We start from the raw sequence: 18,644 nt of genomic DNA, 5'->3' as shown, positions 1-18,644 counted from the left end.
AGCCAATGTCATTCATCAGGACAAGAAGCCCAATGCATGATACAATTCTGGCCACAAGTGAAGAAATTCAATGTTTCCTTTGACAGGGTACATTTATCATGAAATATGTATAATTTCCTAGAGGCTTTCTGAAATACTCACAATAGCTCCCCATTCCCCAATATATTTATAGACTCTGGGAGATCTTTTGGCTCCAGGCTGGGAACTACTATTCTTTGGTGACACCCAAGGTCTCTTTCCAACCAGGGTATGCTAAACCACGAGCTATAGCTTCCTTGTGTTCAGGGATTTGGGGAAGGATCAGTAAATGTGAACTAAAACAATCAGGGAAGGCTTGCTGGAAAAAGAAAGCCTTGAGCTGGGCCTTGAAGGACGGGCAAGCTTCGGACAGGTGGGGACAGGGTGTTGTCAGGTGGGAGAAGCAGAGTGTTCCCTAGGATTGGCGAAGCAGCCAGCCAGGCTGCAAATGGAGTCAGGAAGTATTTGCGGGTACAAGAATAGAAAAAGTCAGTTGCAACTGACTTTACATGCCAAGCTAAATTATCCTCCAAATGATGGGGAGTCATCAAAGATTTTAGAACAGGAAAATGATGTGTTGGAAACAGTGTTCTTGGCAGATGAATCTGGTGCCCATACATGCTTTGAGGTGGGAGGGGAACTTTGAGGGGACCCAATCAACAGACCAGATGTGAGAGGAAGAGCCTGGACTGGAGAGAAAGGCAGTGAGGAAAATAAAGGAGCAAATCCAAGAAACTTTTTTTTTTGTAAAGCACAGGACTTGAATTTGAGTTTAGAAGCATTGACAGACTGTGAGGTGTCTTTGGAGCCTAGGGTACAGCAGTGAGTCACCAAGGGAAGCTCATGGGGGTGGGGGAGATGATGGGTGCATGGGGCATCTTGGGAAGTTTTTACTCACTACATCCTTCCTAGTGGTGACTAACCTCAGCAAGTGGGGTTGGAGGGGCAGCCAAGGTGCTTTCACATCTTATGATACATAATCTCCTTTAATGGAGGGATTTTGTATAATTTTTACTTCCTTTTTTTATGCTTTTTTTGGGATTTTTCAAATAATTATTTTAATTCCATACAGACTCCCAGAGTCTCGTTAACCCTTTGTGAAACATCACTCCTGATTTGTTCCCTCCCCCCTGCAGGGAAGGGGAAGGAAGGAAATGATTTACAGGGTCCTGTTGGGTCTCTGAAAAACACATCATGGGGGTTTAGTCTCTACTCCTGAGTCTGTGGGTTTCCCTATGGGGGAGCGGGGAGGTCTCTTCAGTGTACCTCTTTCTACATCTCCCTCCTTCTCTCCCCACTGTCCCCTGCCCCACAGGGCCTACCTCTGTCCTTTAAAGACTCAAATATCATCAGACAGCCATCTTTGACTTCAGATAGCAAAGCTGGGCTGGGAAAGATGGACCTGGGGATTTTAACAGCTGAAATCAGCCCTGCCTGGCCCACCCCGTGAACTAAATTACAGGCAGCAGGAGAGAACCTGGAAGAGAATAAACTCTGCAGGCAAAGGCATCTGTGTCCAAATCCCAGCTCGGCCACTAGTCACCTAACCTCTCAGTATGTCAATCTTCTCATCTTGAAAATTGGAGATAATAACAGTATTTATTTCCTAGCGGTATTAAGTGGATCAAATCATGATGAAAGGCATTGAATAAGTGTGCTCTATCATTAGTATTAATAAGAACGACAAAATAATACAACTTTACCATCAAGCTCTGTTGCTTGGAGACAAAACACCTTAACGTACTTCCATCTTGGTTCCCACTGGTGGCATTTATTTGCCTCTCTCCATCTCCTTTTGGACTGGAATCTTCTTCTTTTCCCAAACCGACAAAGAGCTGAGAGAAAACCTAAATCAGGGCCTGAGTCGCTGCTTCCTCATCTCATGGTGGTCTGCTCTGCCACAAGATTTGTGTGACGTTCGACAGAATCCTCAATCTCACGAGACTCATTTCCCTCATGTATAAAACAGGTGTAATAATACTGACCTCACAGTATGTGTCAAGAGGCTAGACCGTTCTCCATCAGGGTTCCAGGTAGGGTCAGTTCTTTCCTGCCTGCCCACCCCAGACCCTCCGCGGTCTCCTTTGCATTAGCTTCTGATGGTTTGGGGTGATCTTCCCAATTACACCATAAACTCCTGAGGGCACAAGTAGGGCCAAGATCTCCTTAACTTCAAGGAGCAGACTTCCTCCTGGGCCTCGGTCCAGGCCAGCCTTCCGGGGCAGCCAGGGAAGAGGCAGAGAATTTTCAGCCCTCTAGACGTCCAGAACCAGATGCACAAACACAACGGCTCCTCTTTCTTCGCCTTTTCTCTCCACTTTCCAAACCACAACCCCAAGGTTGCTTGGGAAGAACTGGTTCTTTCTATTTGACAACAGCCTAGAAGGAAAGTTGCCCCATCGACTCAGGGTACATTTGGCCTGGTCAGAGAAGGTGTAACGTATTAGATCCAATCACCCAGTCCCTATGTTCCATTCCGATCGCTCTCCCATGCAAAGGCCTCTGGACGAAGGCAAAGGTCTCCTTTTATCACCCCCTGCCACCAGAGTCTATCCATCACCCAGTGATCCAATGACCAACTCTCCATCCATCTACTGGCCTCTCTATCTGCCGCAGGAACAGGAGCCCTGGGGTTCAGCTCTCACAGTCTCAGTTCTTGGCTGGGTCGAAGGAACACCAGCACCCCCCCTTAGTCTACCCCCTGGTAATGTCTCTAAACAGGGACCTCTCAGCCTTCTCTGTCTTCCCCCCACCTCTACCCACCAGCAACTCCAATGAAAGGAAACAATGTAGGACGACACACATCTCAGCCACCCAGGAAAGGGAGAGAGAGACAAACTGTCTTAGAACATCTCTCTGGGCTGGTGGGTGAGGCTGAGCAGGAGGGAAGAGGGAGAAAGAGAGAGCCTTGCCCAGGGAGGGAGACTGAGAGGGACACTCTGGACCACAGACCCAGACACACAGACACACAGAGAGACCAGCCCAGGCAGTGAGAGCTCTGCGAGCCTATAAACCCTTTTGGTTGCAGGGTCCTGGAGGGCCTCACCCTGTCACAGGGTCATGGAGCCAAAATGGCTCACATTTGCATCTTGGGACCCACACAGAGGAACTAAGCTCTTTTCCAGAAACAAGTGGAACAATCTCCCCTGGGTCACAGCTTTCTCTTTGTCTGACTACTCTTCTCAGGATTCAGGGCTTTTGTCTCTGTCTCCCTGTCTCTGCATCTTTGTCTATCTTGTCTCTTCTCTCTTTCTCCCTCTGCCCCCATCTCTGTCTCAGATCACTTCTTGGGGACTCTGCCTTGGGGCTCCCGCTCTCCAGTGTGTAGGAAACCTGACCTTCATCATCTGTTTTTTATATTTTGGAAACGTCAGCTTCACTTCCTACCTGAGGGAAGTGGGGGTGGGAGAGCAGGCTGCCTGGCTCCACCTCTCTCCCTCCCCCCTCCATCTGAATCCACCCCATCTGAAATCCCACAGCTTCTTGCCCCAGGGAGGATAGATCCGAGGCCCCTCCTGCTCTCAGTCACTTTGGCAATAGGAGTCAGGCCCTGATTCACAGTCTTCCCTCCACAGCTCGCCGTGGGGTGTGGGAGGTAGTGAGGCCCCTTCGGATCAACCCACCAGTGGTTTGCTGATTTGGGAAAAAGAGAAAATGCCAGGGACACTGAAAGTCCAAAAGGCTGAGGGATTTCACCAATGAAAACCAGGATGGCAGCAGTCATTTCTGCCTCTAGGCCGAGTTACATCCTACACATTGTCACAGATATTTGCTTGATACTACTATGAATTCTAGAAATAGATTACACATACTAAGGGCTTACCCTGTGCCGAGCCCTCTACTTGTCTTCGCATTACACCCACCCCCCGCCCCAACTTCATGCGGTAGGTATTATTTTCTTCCACATTTGAATGGGAAAACTAAGTACACAGAGAGGTTAACCACCTCGCCCAAAGTAACTCAGCTAATCAGATGTGAACCCTGATTTCTCTGACTCCAAGTCCCAAGCTCTACATCGAGGTTTCCGAGACCAGGGAAATGTATTGTGTACATTTCCTTTTGAAGGAAATACATCCGCAGTAATCTGAGAATTTACCTTCAAAATCCCAGGGACCCAGGGACCCCGGGTGGGAGAAGCGTTGTAACACACTACTTTCTGTGAGACCTAGAAGAACCAGCTAGAAGAGAGCATTTCAAGGAGGAGGAACTGGGAGGGCAAAAAATGATGGCTGCAAGTCAGGGCACAGTGCAGGCACCAGGCAGGGGAAGTCTGGCTCCGTGCAGGGAAATGAAAAGGGGCAAACAGGACTAGGTGGAGGGCTGGGGCAGCTCAAGGAGGCCCGAAGGCCCAGTTCAGTTTATCCTCCAAGTTTTCGAACAGAAGAGTAATACTTCAAAAGACGTGTTTAAGGCCTGGGCTGGAGGGAAAAGGGAGTCAATAAAGAGCTGCTGAGGGGTTGCTATTACAATCCTGGCAGCCTAGGACCACCGGACAAAACATGCAGAAAGGAGGTATCTATAAGACATTTCCAGGGGTGCCTGGGTGGCTCAGTCAGTTGAGCGTCTGACTTTGGCTCAGGTCATGATCTCATGGTTTGTGAGTTCGAGCCCCACGTCGGGGCTCTGTGCTGACAGCTCAGAGCCTGAAGCCTGCTTCAGATTCTGTGTCTCCTCCTCTCTCTGCCCCTCCCATGCTCATGCTGTGTCTCTCTCTGTCTCTCAGTTAATAAATAAACGTTAAGGAAAAATAAATAAATAAAAGACATTTCCAAAGAAATCTAGCATTTCGGCGTCTGAGCCATCTGCCTTCTTCCCAAGGATTGCTATCCAAGGAAGCCTCTGGGTTGGGTAGGGGTGTGGCAGGCAGAGGGAGGAGCAGGAAAAGGTAGTGTGTCTGCAGCACTGAGCCTTTACACTCGCAGACACTCTGGTCTGAGGGCTGCTGTGGCCGTGAGTGACGGCAAGAGGAAGGCTCTGTGAAGACGGTCGGTACTCAAGGCTCAGAGCTGGACACTGGCCTGAGGAGGAAACTGGTCCTGCCAGGTCTCTGGCACACGGTGGGTGGGCAGACTATAGATCCTGAGCTTGAAGGAGTATTTTGTGTCTTTTTCAGTTCTTTGAAAGGAGGACTCCTCTCCCTGGGTGGCAAAAAAAAAAAAAAAAGCAAACAAGCAAAATTTGGTTAAGAACTCAAGAACTGCCAATTCAGAAACTCTGATCTGCCCAAAAGAGCAGTCCCTTTTTTTCAGAGGCCAAAAACCTATTTGCATCAAAGACTGTATATGTCTGTGTGTCTGCGGGCCGGTGAGGGAGACAGAGTGGGTGTGAGGAGAGAGCTGAAATGCCTTTGTTCCTGTGTGCGAAGCTACCGCTCTGTGGGCTTACACATGTGTGTTGTATGTACGTTTGTGCCTATTTCTCAGGCCCCTGTGTGCACTGAACTTTCAAACCATAAATAGAAACACTGCAGCTTGGCAAAGATATCATAGGAATAATTATCTAATTTCAGAACATGTTATTATAATACCTACTTGATGTGTAACAAACTTAACAATGTTAGCGTTATATTCACCAACTCTAAGTTATAGACTCACAATGCCAAGTCCCACCTCAGAGGCTTCTCTGAGACCCTAGTGCAGAGAAGGCCCCAAAGAAAGGTCTTTAAGGAACATCCACCCCCCCACCCCCACCCCCCAGGGCTTGCTTCTGGATGCAGAGTCTGGCTGGGGAGAGAGGAGATTGCCGGAAGTGGGACGCAGCCTAAATTGGGTGGCAACTCTGTTTCCTCCCAGAATCCCCAGTCCTCACCAGCAGAGGAACCCCTGGAACCGGGAAGGGATCGGCCATATTGGGGTCACCGAGGCAGATAAGCTTTCCCTGACTCAGCAGTGGGCTAGGGGGCCTCATGATCTGCAAGCCTCTCCTCTTCCCCAGGGTGGGGGGCTGGGTTGGATTGAGGCTGTGTGAGGAGAATGTTTGCTGTTTGCTGCTGCTCCCTGTTGACTTTAGCCAGTAGCTCTGTTTACAAACCCAGGTTGGTTTTCCCAGCACAGTTAATTAGAACAAAGACATCTGGTGTGAGGTCTGGGGAGGGCATCTGCGCAGAGTGTTCCCCCCACACCCAGCAGCCGTGGGCCAGCACAGGGCAGATCAGAGCAGCTAAACAGGACCAGACGGAACTCACCAAACCCAAAGTTCTCAGGAGAATCGTGGCTGTTCTCACTCTGCCTTTCCCATGCTTGCTAAGTTAGACTGGGCCCCCACTTTCGAGACTCGGGGGACCCCCCCCCAGGAGTCAGGGATAGATGCCCCTACCTCAGTGGGATCACAGGCTGGAGATCAAAGACTCAGTCCTCTCCTCTGCCCTTCCAAGTCCAAAAGAATCAGGCAGAGATTTCTGTCCCTCTCTCATCACAGTGACTGCATTCTGTAGGAATGTCAGACCTCTTCAGCCCCCCTGCAGGAAAATCTCCCCTCCTGGACACCCCCTCAGAGAGGTGTCCTTCTGACACCTCCCTGACTCCTCTCCAGCCAATTTCTGACACTGCCAGGGAAGAAAGAGATTAACCAGTCCAGAACCAGAGGGAGGCAGGAAGGTGCCCAGGAAGGTGAGAGGTTCTGGGTGGACAGTTCCAGGGCTGTGGGGATGTGGAGGGCTGGGATGGGGAGGGGCAGCGGCTTATCTCTCCCAGGAGGGGGGAACTCACTCCAAACAGCTAATGCACTGGCGTGTGAAAGCCCCTCAATTAGCACTAATGATGCAATCAGGGAGGGAGGAGGAGGGACCAGAAGTTCTGGCAGAGTCAGCACCAACCTACACACAGAGCACACACTCCTTTCCTTTCCCCGGACACAGTGGCCCCTTCAGAGACACCAGTGCACACAGTCCACAGACAGCCTGGACCACGCACGTCCGTGGGTACAAACGCATTCTTTGCACAAGCTACTAGCATGCATATGGTTCTGGATCCGCTGATGACCGTGTCTGACTGCGGGGATCCCGGGGAGAGGGGTTCGATTGGGGGCTGCAGGGACGAGGAAAATGAGAAACCAGACTGAGGGGTGGAGGTTCAGTAGGGCATCTTCGAACACCTCATGATTGTTCCTCTGATCCCAGAGTTCCCGTCCCACGCAGACTCGCAGGTGCCAGCCTCTCTGCGTCCACCTCTCCACACCCCCACCCCCTTCGCCCAGAGATCCGAGATTAGGCTAGGAGCCGCCATCCCCAGCCCCACCCGCGGGAGGCCCTGGGTCCCGGGAGGGAGCTCTGAAACCACGCGGACCCCCACCACCCCAGAGCCAGCTGCTCGCCACCCGCCCCCCCCCACCCCGCCCAGCCCATTACCCTCCGGCTTCACCCCTTTATCTTCTCCCCCACCCCGCCCGGCCAGCTCCGTTATCCGCCTCCCGGTCCCGTTATCCGGCAGCCCGGCCCCGTTATCCGCCCTTGCGCGGGGCCCGGAGCTCCCGCGCGTCGCGGGGCCGCCGCTGCCCCCTCCCCCTCTCGCGGCCCGAGCTCGGGGGCCCGCGGGCTGGGCAGGGCCGGAGCCGCCTCCGCGCCGCTTCCCAGGCCCGGACGGCCGCGGGAGGAGGTCCCGCTGTCAGTCAGCGGGGAAGGCCGGGCCGGGCGGCCGGAGGGGGCGGCGCCGAGGACGGGCTCGGGCCGGGAGCTGGGAGGCGGAGGCGGAGGGGGCGGGGGCGGGGGCGGCTCCGGGCCTTATAAACGGCGGGGGCAGGGCGGGAGGGAGGCAAGTGTCAGGCCGATGTGCGGCCCGCGAGGGGCCGGGGTCGGGGCCGCCGGGGCCATGCGCGCGGACTGGGCAGGGGGCCGGCGGGACGCAGAGCGGAGCCGCCTCGGAGCCTGAGCCTCCCGGGGCCGGGGCCGGGGAGCCGCGCGGGGCCGGCCGGCCGGGGGGGAGGGGAGCGATGCGGCGCCGGCGGGCGGCGGTGGCCGCGGGTTTCTGCGCCTCCTTCCTGCTGGGCTCCGTCCTCAACGTGCTCTTCGCACCGGGGTCGGAGCCTCCGCGGCCAGGCCAGTCCCCCGGGCCGTCGCCAGCCCCGGGCCCGGGCCGTCGCGGGGGCCGCGGGGAACTGGCCCGGCAGATCCGAGCGCGCTACGAGGAGGTGCAGCGCTATTCCCGCGGGGGCCCGGGGCCCGGGGCCGGCCGGCCGGAGCGGCGGCGCCTGATGGACCTGGCTCCGGGCGGGCCGGGCCTGCAGCGTCCCCGGCCCCCGCGGGCCCGGCCCCTGCCCGACGGCGCCCCGGGCTGGCCCCCGGCTCCCGGCCCGGGCTCCTCCGGCTCGGGCCCGCGCCTGGGCTGCGCCGCGCTCCGCAACGTGTCCGGCGCACAGTACGTGGGCTCAGGCTACACCAAGGCCGTGTACCGGGTCCGCCTGCCCGGCGGCGCCGCGGTGGCGCTCAAGGCGGTGGACTTCAGCGGCCACGATCTGGGCAGCTGCGTGCGCGAGTTCGGGGCACGGAGGGGCTGCTATCGGCTGGCGGCCCACAAGCTGCTCAAGGAGATGGTGCTGCTGGAGCGGCTGCGGCACCCCAACGTGCTGCAGGTACGACGCGGGGGGGGGGGGGTTGGTCAGGGGGTGAGGATGCTGGCTGGACGTGCCCAAGCCCGGTCACTCTGGCTGGAAGAGAACCCTTGGTCTTCTAGGTAAAGAAACGGAGCCCCAGTGACTGTGTCCACGTTAAGCTGGGGGCACAACCCCCCCCCCCCCCCCGTGGCTGCTTCCCACCACACTACCCTGCCTCTCACTCCTGAGTGGGTGTCTCTTTAAGGAGGGACTCCTGGGTCTCTCAGCTTCCACACCATATCCTTTGAAGACAGAGGCCAGGACAGAGGGTCCCAAAACTAGAGGTAGGGGTGCCGGTCTGTTAGGACTTAGGACCCTGCTTCGGGCTGGAGCTAGGGCGTTGAGTGCCAGGGAAATGACTGCAAAAGCCAAGACACAGAGCAGAGGTCATCCCTGAGTCAGGATTCCAACTGCAATGATAGGGCCCCCTTTCCTGATGGAATCTGAACCCCTCTTCTCTCAACTTCCAGTGACTTGTCTGACTTTGAAAATGGGACGGGACGGCAATGGGTTTGGGAATGGCTAGAAAGAGACCCTGTGTCAGGCTTGATTCCCAGAGACTATCCCCACCCCTTACCCCACCCAGAAGCCACTAGAAGGACTGGAGGGAATTGGGTAGTAGGCCAGAAAATGCAGAGCCCTTCCCAGAAGTGACCCTGCCATTCTCCAGGCCTTAAAGTCAGCCCTTAAATCCTTGAGGAAGCCTTAGGGTCTTAGCTCAGTGCTCAGAGGACAGACTACAGGCCTGAGGGTCTCAGGGTCACATTATCAGAGTAGATGTGGTCAGTAGCTGGAAGACTGAAAAAGCCAGATGCCCAGGTTCCTGCTAAATGGGACTCTGTCCCTCCTGTTCCCTGGGGGACAGAGGGGAAAGATGAGACACCCCCACCCCTTGTCCCCTCCAGCCGAGACTAAGAGCATGAGCCTCTCACAGCCCCAGCACTGCCCTAACGCACCCACTTCCTCCTCTCCCCCAGCTCTATGTCCTTGAGTCGGCCCTAGGATTAGACAAACTGTTCCCTTTGCACATGTCTGAGCAGACTGAGAGGGGAATCCCTGACTGGTCTTGGCCCGCGGAACAGAGGGTGTGTGCAGACTCCCCAGCAGAGGAACCTTGCCCACACCTTCCACCTCCTAGCCCACTCAGATTAACCTTTCTGCACCCAGCAGAACTGACCAGAAATCCAGGAGTCCTTCCCTCCTTTGGCGAGGAGGGAGATGGACCCCAGGCCTGGGTGGGTATTCCAGAATGAGAGAGAGAGGCCAGAGAGCTATTTATATTCCCGCTGGCTCCAGGTCTCCCCAGGCTACCCGAACTCTGGTCAGACACTTGTGACCAGGTCCTAGGCCCTGAACCGGCTGCAGGAGGTCAGGCAGAGCCAACAGTTGTGGGTAGTTATGCCTGGTTGCACAGCTGACACTGTGCCTGGAGCTCCGGGGAGCAAGCGGCTGGTTACGTGGCCGTTCTAACTGGGAGGATCTTGTTCTTTTTGCTTCCCAGGGGCTCTTGGGAACTTTTTGGCAACCCTGGGGTGTCAGTCTGATTCTGAAGCAGTGGAGAAGCAGGACATTAAGTGTTAGTTAATTGACTCAAGACGCCCCTCCCTTAGGACAGGTTTGAGGTTTACTGCGCTTCCCTGTCTCTTACGGAATTTCTCCCTCCCTCACTAACCCCAGCCAAGCTTCCTGACCAGCATCTAGCCAACTGCCCCCACACATCACAGAGTGCTCCTCAGCTTTAATGTCAGGCCCCCTGCCCAATTCCGAAGGCGTCAAAATGAAATTATATGAAACAGCCGAATAGTTTTCACCCATCCCCTCACTAGACCAGGACTGGGCTGTCTGAGGTTGGCTGTGTGACTTTTCCAGGGTCAGAGACTGGTGTTAGTCACCCTGGGGCATAAGGGTTATATGGTGGGAAGGGTCCCAATCCTTTCCATCTGGGGAAAGGTAAAAAGCTGCCATTCCAGCAAGGAAAGGCTTCTTTGGTGTGAGTTTAGGAACTGCTTTGGGAGTGATTTCCATTGATCCCCCCGACCCCCAGCCAGGCTCCTTCTGGCTTCCTCAGCAGCATGTTACCTCTGGTGCCAGGGAAGCCTGCTGTGGGGTCTTCTTGCTCAGGAGGCTTCAGTGAGGGTGCGCAGGGAACTAGAAATAATGCTTTAATACCTCTTAATCATTTAAAATTTCAAAATCGTTTGATAGATGCCCTGGGGAGGAGCCAAAGAATGTTTCTGACAATTCCGGCTCCCCCAGGCCACCCGAAGCCCCTCCCCCCTCTCTGGCAACCCCAAAGTTGGTTCTGTGGGTTCTAATAGAAAATGGCCAGGTAACATGTCCCACGTGCACCTCCCAGCACTCTCTCTGGTCTCTGGGGACTGCCTGGGTGAGCTCTCTCTTTCTTCCGTCACCCTTCACACACACACACACACACACACACACACACACACACACACTCTCCTCACGTGATAGATGCCTCTATAGCCCAGGGTCAAAGGGCGCAAGGGTCTTCCCTCCCCCCAAACTCCCGTAGTCCCAGGAGCTCAGGCCTCAGATGGGGCCCCAGGCGTTCTTGGGCCCAGAATCTGGCCCTGCTAGGGTATATTTCTTCTCCCAAACGAACAAAAGATGTGCCTGAAATGCTCAGCCTCACGCTTCCTGGGGGGGTTAATGGTGTCTTTTTATTTTTTCCTGAGGGGTGTTGATTAATACCTCGTTAACAGCGCATTTAACGACCTCCGGGTGTTTAATACCCTTCAGAAGTTTCCCACAAAGGCTCAGACTCTGGGCAAGAAAATGAGAACCAGGCCCCAGGGCTGCTCCCCTTACCTTCCTCCCCCCACCCCGCCCCACCAGGATCTGGGGCCTCCCTGGGCTGGTGCGAGGTGGGGGAGCAGACAGAGAGGGAAGAAGAGGGTGCCTGGGACTGTCCCCTGATCCCCCAGTTCACCACCCTGGTGAGCTAATGGCGGACGCTGAGTCGTGCTTTCTCTCTCATGCCAGCAGGACTGGGGCCGCTGGCTTCAGGAAGGGGGTGCTGAAAGGGCACTCCTGGGACCGAAGGGGGCATGTGAGGGCCTGGAGTAGATCTGGGCGGGGTGTGAATGATGGTAAGAAGGGTGATGGTATGGTATGTAGGGACATCTAGCCCGTGCTTGGATCCCCCTGTGCCGCACTCCCCCCTCAATCCCCACATTGTGCAGCTCTCCCCTCTGCCTGCTGCGGCCTGGACAACTCGGCCTTTGTGTTCCTACCCCACAGGGTGCTGGTTGTTTTGAGCAGCAGCTGACCCCTAACTGATGTGCAGTGTGGTGGCAGAGGCTGAAGGAAGCAGGGCTCTCTGTGGATGCTGGTTTAGGTGTTAATGACAAAGTCAGGCTGTGCTTCCCACAAGTCCCTGAGCTGAGCTGTACCAAGCCCAGCCTCAGGCCCTACGGAGTGGGCAGGCCCTTGTGAGCATGCCCCCAAAGAACTGATCTTCCCCAGAAACCTTCCCTTACTACTCTTCCCATTGGTGGGTGTGACCACCGCCTCCCCCTCACCACCAACATATGAAAAACACGCCAAGGATGTGCCCCTTGGACACTTTGTTCTTTACCTACTGCTTGTTCCCAATCCCGAGGGAGCTTGTTTTACCTCCCACAAGACCAGAGCTGAGAAAAGAATGAAGCTGCCCCCAAGTAGAAATGATAAAGAATAGAGAAGGATTGGAGCAGAGGCAGAGGTATAATACCAATTTGCTGGCTTGTTGATTAACGGATGATATTCTTAGAATTCGAGTGACGTAAATTTGAATCCTAGCTCCTGCATTTATCAGCTGTGTGATGTTATGCAAGGAACTTAACCTCTCTGAGTTGGTTTCCTCACCTGTAAATTGGAGACTAATAATAGTACCTACTATGTCTGTGTAAAGTTATTATAAGAATCGAGTTACACATGTAAAACATTTAGTACAGTGCCTGGCACATGGTTGACACATGGTGTCCAGACCTGCCCATTTACCTGGGAGGCGGGAGGTAAGAGGCTGACGTAATCAGCAGGAACTCTGGCTGCAGGGACAGAGGGCAGGCTTCTCAGGCAATGCTGTCGATGCTGGTCTCTTCTGGCCTGAGCTGCAACAACAGCCTAGGGATGGGGGTAGGGGGTCAGTAGTGCACAGGGAGGGGGCATCTGACAGCCCAGCCCTTCTCTGTCCCCACCCCGACCCTGTGACCTAATGACCTGCCCTGGACCTCCCCTAGCTCTATGGCTACTGCTACCAGGACAGCGAGGACATCCCAGACACCCTGACTACCATCACGGAGCTGGGTGCCCCTGTGGAGATGATCCAGCTGCTGCAGACTTCCTGGGAGGACCGTTTCCGAGTAAGCAGGGAGGAGGGCCGGGCCCTGGGTTCCTCGCTGGGATGGTTTTCCCTTAGAAGGCCAGCCCTCCAGAGCAGCTTGACTCCTCCTCCATCTAAAAGGAGGGAAAGTTGGAGCAAAGCTGACTCGGCCATCAGCCAAAGGGTTAAAAAAAGAAGCAAGACCTAGAGGATCCTGACGTTTTTGTACTCCTGCCCCCTTACACACACACACACACACACACACACACACACACACACACACACACACGTAGCCTGGCTGCAAAGGACTAGAAAAGACCTTAAGGTCAGCTTGACCCTCCCTCTGTTTTCACACACTGAACTAAAACCACATTCAAGATGCAGCTTCAGGGAGGAGATCCATTACCCACAAGCTTATGTGCCGCCCATGGCCAGGGTCAGGCCAGCCTGGATTAATAGAAAAATCACTGGCTTGCTCTGTTAGGGCCCTGACCCTCAGCCCTTAGTAAGCACTGGGGCCTTTAAGAGAAAAGCCAACCCCTCCACCCCAAGCTAAGTCCAGAACCCCAAAGGGGTGAGCCCTGGAGCCCCCCAGGTGCTTTCCCAGGAGAGACGCGGTGAGCAGCCTTGTGTCTACCCCTCAGATCTGCCTGAGCCTGGGCCGCCTCCTCCACCACCTGGCCCACTCCCCGCTGGGCTCCGTCACTCTGCTGGACTTCCGCCCCCGACAGTTTGTGCTGGTGGATGGGGAGCTGAAGGTAACGGATCTGGATGACGCACGCGTGGAGGAGACACCATGTACAAGCAGCACAGACTGCATACTGGAGTTTCCAGCCAGGAACTTCACCCTGCCCTGCTCAGCCCAGGGCTGGTGCGAGGGCATGAATGAGAAGCGCAACCTCTACAATGCCTACAGGTGACCTCCACTTCCCACTCAGGAAGGCCAGGGAGGGAGAGTAGGCCCCGGAGGGCGTGGTGAGGGGAGAGCCAGGGCCTTGACCAACAGAGCAGCAGCGGCTGGGAAAGTCTTCCACCCACTCAAGAAGGGAACATTCAGGCTCCTGATGATGATGCTAAAAATAGCTCCAAGGAGAATCTGGGTTGGGGGGTGGCAGCTGGAGACTTCTTAAAATAGTGTCTTAAAATAGTGTCACAGTGGAGTCTAGGGCTGGTGGGATCTGTGTTCCCCCTTTCTCCCCTGGTCCTTCACCTCTGGAAGCTCCTCACTGGGCCCCAGCTATGGGGCTGCTCTGACAGCGATCAGCTCATGGGGTAAGATGGGACTGGGTGGTGGGGAAGTCCTGGGGATGGATGAGGGAAACAGACCTCAGCTTTCAGTTTCATGTAAAGTCAAATTTTGGCCTTAGCATATGCCCAGATCCCTACCCTGAGTCCGAGCAGACTCCTTGGTACACTCTGGGGTTATGCCTAGGCCTGAGGGATCAGGCTCCCCGGCCCGATTAGGGTTCTGTCCCAAGTTGGGGCAGAGGAAAGATGCGTCCTCCAAGGCTGGACCACTGAGCCCCTTGTTTCTCTCTGTCCCAGGTTTTTCTTCACATACCTCCTGCCCCACAGTGCCCCACCCTCACTACGACCTCTGCTGGACAGCATTGTCAATGCCACAGGTGAGCTCTCCAGGGCCCTTCCGCGTCCCATCACCCTGCCCCTCCCCCAGCAGGCATGGAGACAAGAATGACCCAGGACAGCACATAGTCCAGAAACCATCGTTTCCCAAAGTGGCATTCTGTATCAAACCCCCTTAGCAGTACGCTGGTCATGTGGGCCCAGGCTTCAGAGGGAGAGAGGGAAAGGCAGCTGGTTGCCACCTCAGGGAGGAGTGGAAGCCCATATACCCTCTCATAGCCACACTGCACTCTGCAGGAGAGCTCACCTGGGGAGTAGACGAGACTCTGGCCCAGCTGGAGAAAGTGCTACACCTGTACCAGAGCGGGCAGTACCTGCAGAATGCCACGGCAAGCAGCAGAGCGGGTGAGTGGCTCCAACAGGGCTCCAGGGGCTGGGGTGAGGAACAGGTGGGAGGGTGAGTGGTCGCCCTCACTGGGCTAAGCGGCTCATCCTTCTAAGGCACACTTGGGGAGACCACTGACTGTTTAGCCTTTACTTGGAGGTGTCCTCTCTGGCTGAGTGGTCATTCTGCCTTGACCTGGGGAGGTGGGCCCTGATACCCCTTCTCCGGGTGGCTCCAGACCCCACTATGTACTGACTGTGTGACTTTGAGCAGATTACCTACACCTCGAGCCCACTTTGCTCATTTGTGAATTGGGTTTATTACGTGCCTCACAAACTACTTCTGGGGAATAAATGCCAGGGGAAGTGTGTGCAAGCAATTAACCTGGTTCCTATAACACAGCTGGAATACAATATATGTTTGCTTCTCTTTCCTTCCTCTGCTCTTCTGGGGGTGAGAAAGGTGGCTGGAGGTGGTTGGGGCTCCTTAGCAAAACGAGTCAAGAAGCCCAAGAATTCCGGGCGGAGAATTCTAGCCACTGCTATAGTCCCTCTGCTGAGGCCCTGGGGTTTATCATGGTTGGCAGGGGGGCCAGGAGTGGGCAGCCTCTGTATTCAAGGAGCTCTGGCCAGTCTTAGGGGTGGGGGAGCCCTCGTTAGCCCTGTAAATAAAGTTTAACGAGGTGAACAATGGCTGGCTCTGTCCCTGAGGACGCCGTTTATGGGGCTATAAATCACAGCCAGCCCTGGACTTTGGTCTAGTCCCTGGGAGAAGAAGGAGGCAGGAGGGCGGGGTGGCCAGAGGCCCAGGGCCTCTGCATTATCAGTGCAGAGCTGAGGCTCCCCTAGCAGCAGAAAGGACTCAGGTGAACGGGCGGCCTGCAACTAAGCAGCTTCCTGATTGAGGAGCTCTCAGAGCATTTGGGGGCTCTTTCCGCTAATGGGAAGATTTTTTCCTCCAGCCCCCTCCCAGACACTGAAGTTGTCATTGTTGTGTTCCACGTTCATTTGCATTCCCCTTAAGCTCAGAAACCTCCCCTTAAGCTCAGAAACCTCTAACTGTCCCCTCCCTCAGGAGCTTGCCTAACCTCTCTGCCCAAAGCCAGGAGGAAGTAGGACCAAGGGGTGCTCTAAACTCTCACTACTCTGGGGCGCCTGGGTGGCGTAGTCGGTTAAGCGTCCGACTTCAGCCAGGTCACGATCTCGCGGTCCCTGAGTTCGAGCCCCGCGTCAGGCTCTGGGCTGATGGGCTGATGGCTCAGAGCCTGGAGCCTGTTTCTGATTCTGTGTCTCCCTCTCTCTCTGCCCCTCCCCCGTTCATGCTCTGTCTCTCTCTGTCCCAAAAATAAATAAACGTTGAAAAAAAAAATTTTTTTTTAAATAAAAAATAAACCCTCACTACTCCAAAATGCGGTCTGCAGACCAGCAGCACCAGAAGCTGGTTAGAAGTGCCCAATCCTAAGCCTCGCTCCAGACCTTCTCAGTTAGGATCTGCACTTTAACCAGATTCATTGGAGATTCACGGGCACACTGAAGTTTGAGAAGCTCAGCTCTAAATGTCTAAAATGTCCTGATCTCCAGCTCTGTGTGTGTTTATCCCACGGTGTGCCCGCCATCATGTGCTGTCTGAACCCACTGCTCACTCTTAGATTTGGGAATTGTGTGTCTCCCAGAAACTGAATCTCACCTTTGCCTTTACTGGGTGGTCAGCCCAGTCCCCCAGTGGTAGCTGCCTTCATCATCTCCACGCTAGGGCTAGATTTCAGCTTTCAGCTTTCCGTTAGGAAATGAGTCTTAGCCCTGTTCATAAAGCGGCCCCAGTGCCCTCATGCCTAGAGACACAGAGTTCTCATCTGAGCTCTGTCCCCAACCCACAGAGTACCAGCGCCTCCCAGGCAGCACCATCCCCCAGGAAGACTACCGCTGCTGGCCCTCTTACCACCACGGAAGCTGCCTCCTTTCAGTGTTCAACGTGGCTGAGGCCGTGGACGTCTGTGAGAGCCATGCCCAGTGCCAGGCCTTTGTGGTCACCAACCAGACCACCTGGACAGGTGAGCCAGTGGGAAAGGACACCCGGAGGGAGGTGACTGGAGCTCCCTGGAAGAAACTGACAGGTAGCGGTCCCCCATCAGAAGCCAGGTTTGATGAGAAGACGAGAAGGCCGAGATGATGAGGGACAAGTATATGTGTCCTCTGGGCAGTCACATTAGGGAGACTGGCCCCGCCTCCAGGGAGAGAAACAGTCCTGTTACGTCTCACCTCTGCCCCCAGGTCGGCAGCTGGTATTTTTCAAGACAGGATGGAGCCACGTGGTCCCCGATCCCAACAAGACCACATATGTGAGGGCCTCGCTGACCTGAGGGCCCAGCTGGCGGCAGAGCAGCCCCGCCAGCTGGGCTCGCCTATGGAGGGAGGGAGTGACTTTCATATGTCACCTGCAAAGCCCTGCAGACGAGGCTGACACCCCCCAGTGAGGCGACCAGGACAACGTGCAATAATGCCAAATGTTAAAATGTGAGTTTACCGGTCTAGGTATGGGACTGCTGGCCCCAGGCCAGGAATCACGGGGGGCTGACCGGCTCTGCAACCCTCTGAGCTGCCAGCGAGGCTCAGGCTGGTGTCCCTGTGGGGGCCTCTGCCCCTCGCTGGGACAGTTCTGTGGGCAGCCCCATCACTGTGTTCATGGTGTGAGAATGTAGCCAGAGCCCCTGCTGCTGCTGCTGCTGCTGCTGCTGCTGCTGCTGCTGCTGCCCGCCGCAATCTGGCAGGGGCTGCGTGGGGACAATCGGTCACGGGGTGTTCTCTCAGCCGAGCTCCGGATGGCGATGCTCTGGGATGTGGGAAACTCCGTACCTGGGGAGGCCGCCTCCGGCCACTCTACCGGGGGCACCCGCAGGCCAGCGCAGGGGCGGGGACAGAGGAGCACACACATGGTATGAGCCAAGACACGGGGTCAAGGGGCAGGTTGCGGTTTGAGCCAGGACCTGGGGTGGGGGTGGGGCCGGGGCCTTTCTGCCTCATTTGCTTTCAGTGAAAGCCGCCAAGCAGCCAAAACCAGCCTCTCCCCCCCTCCTGGAGTTTGTATATCCAGAAGCTTTTGTATTTCTTGTTCGTTAAAATGTTTATTTTTGTAAAAAAAAGAAAAAAAAAGAAAGAAAGAAAAAGGAAAAAAATCAGTCAATTAATAAATGACGTTCCCTGGCAAGGATTCTTCCCAAGCCACAGTTTCTTGGGCTGACTTACTCATTCTCACTTAACGTCTTTGGTGTTTGGGGGAAATGGGGGCAGGAGGTCATGGGGGATGACCTCTGGAGGAGTGAAATCTTTGTGGCAAACACTGCAGTTGGCAAAACGTGTTTTCAGGTCCCTCTCCCATGGTGCCCACCTCCCTCCTTGGCCCTCCATATCCATGTCCGGACAAAAGACATGAGGGACTTCTTCCTACAGGGAGATTCACGCTTTAATACACACCGGCTTCTTCCATGCAAAGCTTTTACCCAGAGGACTGATGTCCTAATGGCGTGATGTCAGCCACGTCAGGGGACTCCCAAGCAACCTGCCGTCAGGTCACCTTTGCCCCATACAAGGTTTGGCCTCATCATCCTCACCACTGCCCACCGCAAGCTAATGGGCAATTTTTTTTTCAGAGCCTTTCCCCAAGCATGAAATATATGGAAAGTGGGAAGAAAGGAAGGTCTATGGAAAGACTAGCCCCCTCTTCCTGGGTTTTAGGCTGGAGGGTCTAGGA

The 18,644-nt window shown here is 55.1% G+C and overlaps 1 protein-coding gene across 1 annotated transcript; it reads left to right on the top strand.

The window, feature by feature from the left end:
- The first annotated feature begins 7,763 nt into the window (after positions 1-7,763).
- Positions 7,764-18,114, top strand: PKDCC (protein kinase domain containing, cytoplasmic). Its single transcript, XM_027033632.2, has 7 exons — positions 7,764-8,583; positions 12,846-12,968; positions 13,573-13,844; positions 14,474-14,553; positions 14,810-14,917; positions 16,774-16,947; positions 17,168-18,114. Exons 1-7 carry the CDS (start codon positions 7,945-7,947, stop codon positions 17,254-17,256), a joined length of 1,485 nt encoding a protein of 494 aa, XP_026889433.1. The 5' UTR covers positions 7,764-7,944; the 3' UTR covers positions 17,257-18,114.
- The last annotated feature ends 530 nt before the right edge of the window (positions 18,115-18,644 follow it).

This window comes from Acinonyx jubatus, chromosome A3 (assembly GCF_027475565.1).
Source record: "Acinonyx jubatus isolate Ajub_Pintada_27869175 chromosome A3, VMU_Ajub_asm_v1.0, whole genome shotgun sequence".
In the NCBI taxonomy this organism is placed as follows: Eukaryota; Metazoa; Chordata; class Mammalia; order Carnivora; family Felidae; genus Acinonyx; species Acinonyx jubatus.
This window is presented reverse-complemented; position numbering and strand designations above follow the sequence as displayed.

What these genes read in the sequence shown, in the direction of transcription:
- PKDCC (XM_027033632.2), top strand. Translation starts at nt 7,945, where the DNA reads ATGCGGCGCCGGCGGGCGGCGGTGGCCGCGGGTTTCTGCGCCTCCTTC. An exon ending in CAGCATTGTCAATGCCACAG is followed by an intron (nt 14,554 to 14,809) that starts GTGAGCTCTCCA and finishes TGCACTCTGCAG; the next exon opens with GAGAGCTCACCTGGGGAGTA. An exon ending in CACGGCAAGCAGCAGAGCGG is followed by an intron (nt 14,918 to 16,773) that starts GTGAGTGGCTCC and finishes CCCAACCCACAG; the next exon opens with AGTACCAGCGCCTCCCAGGC.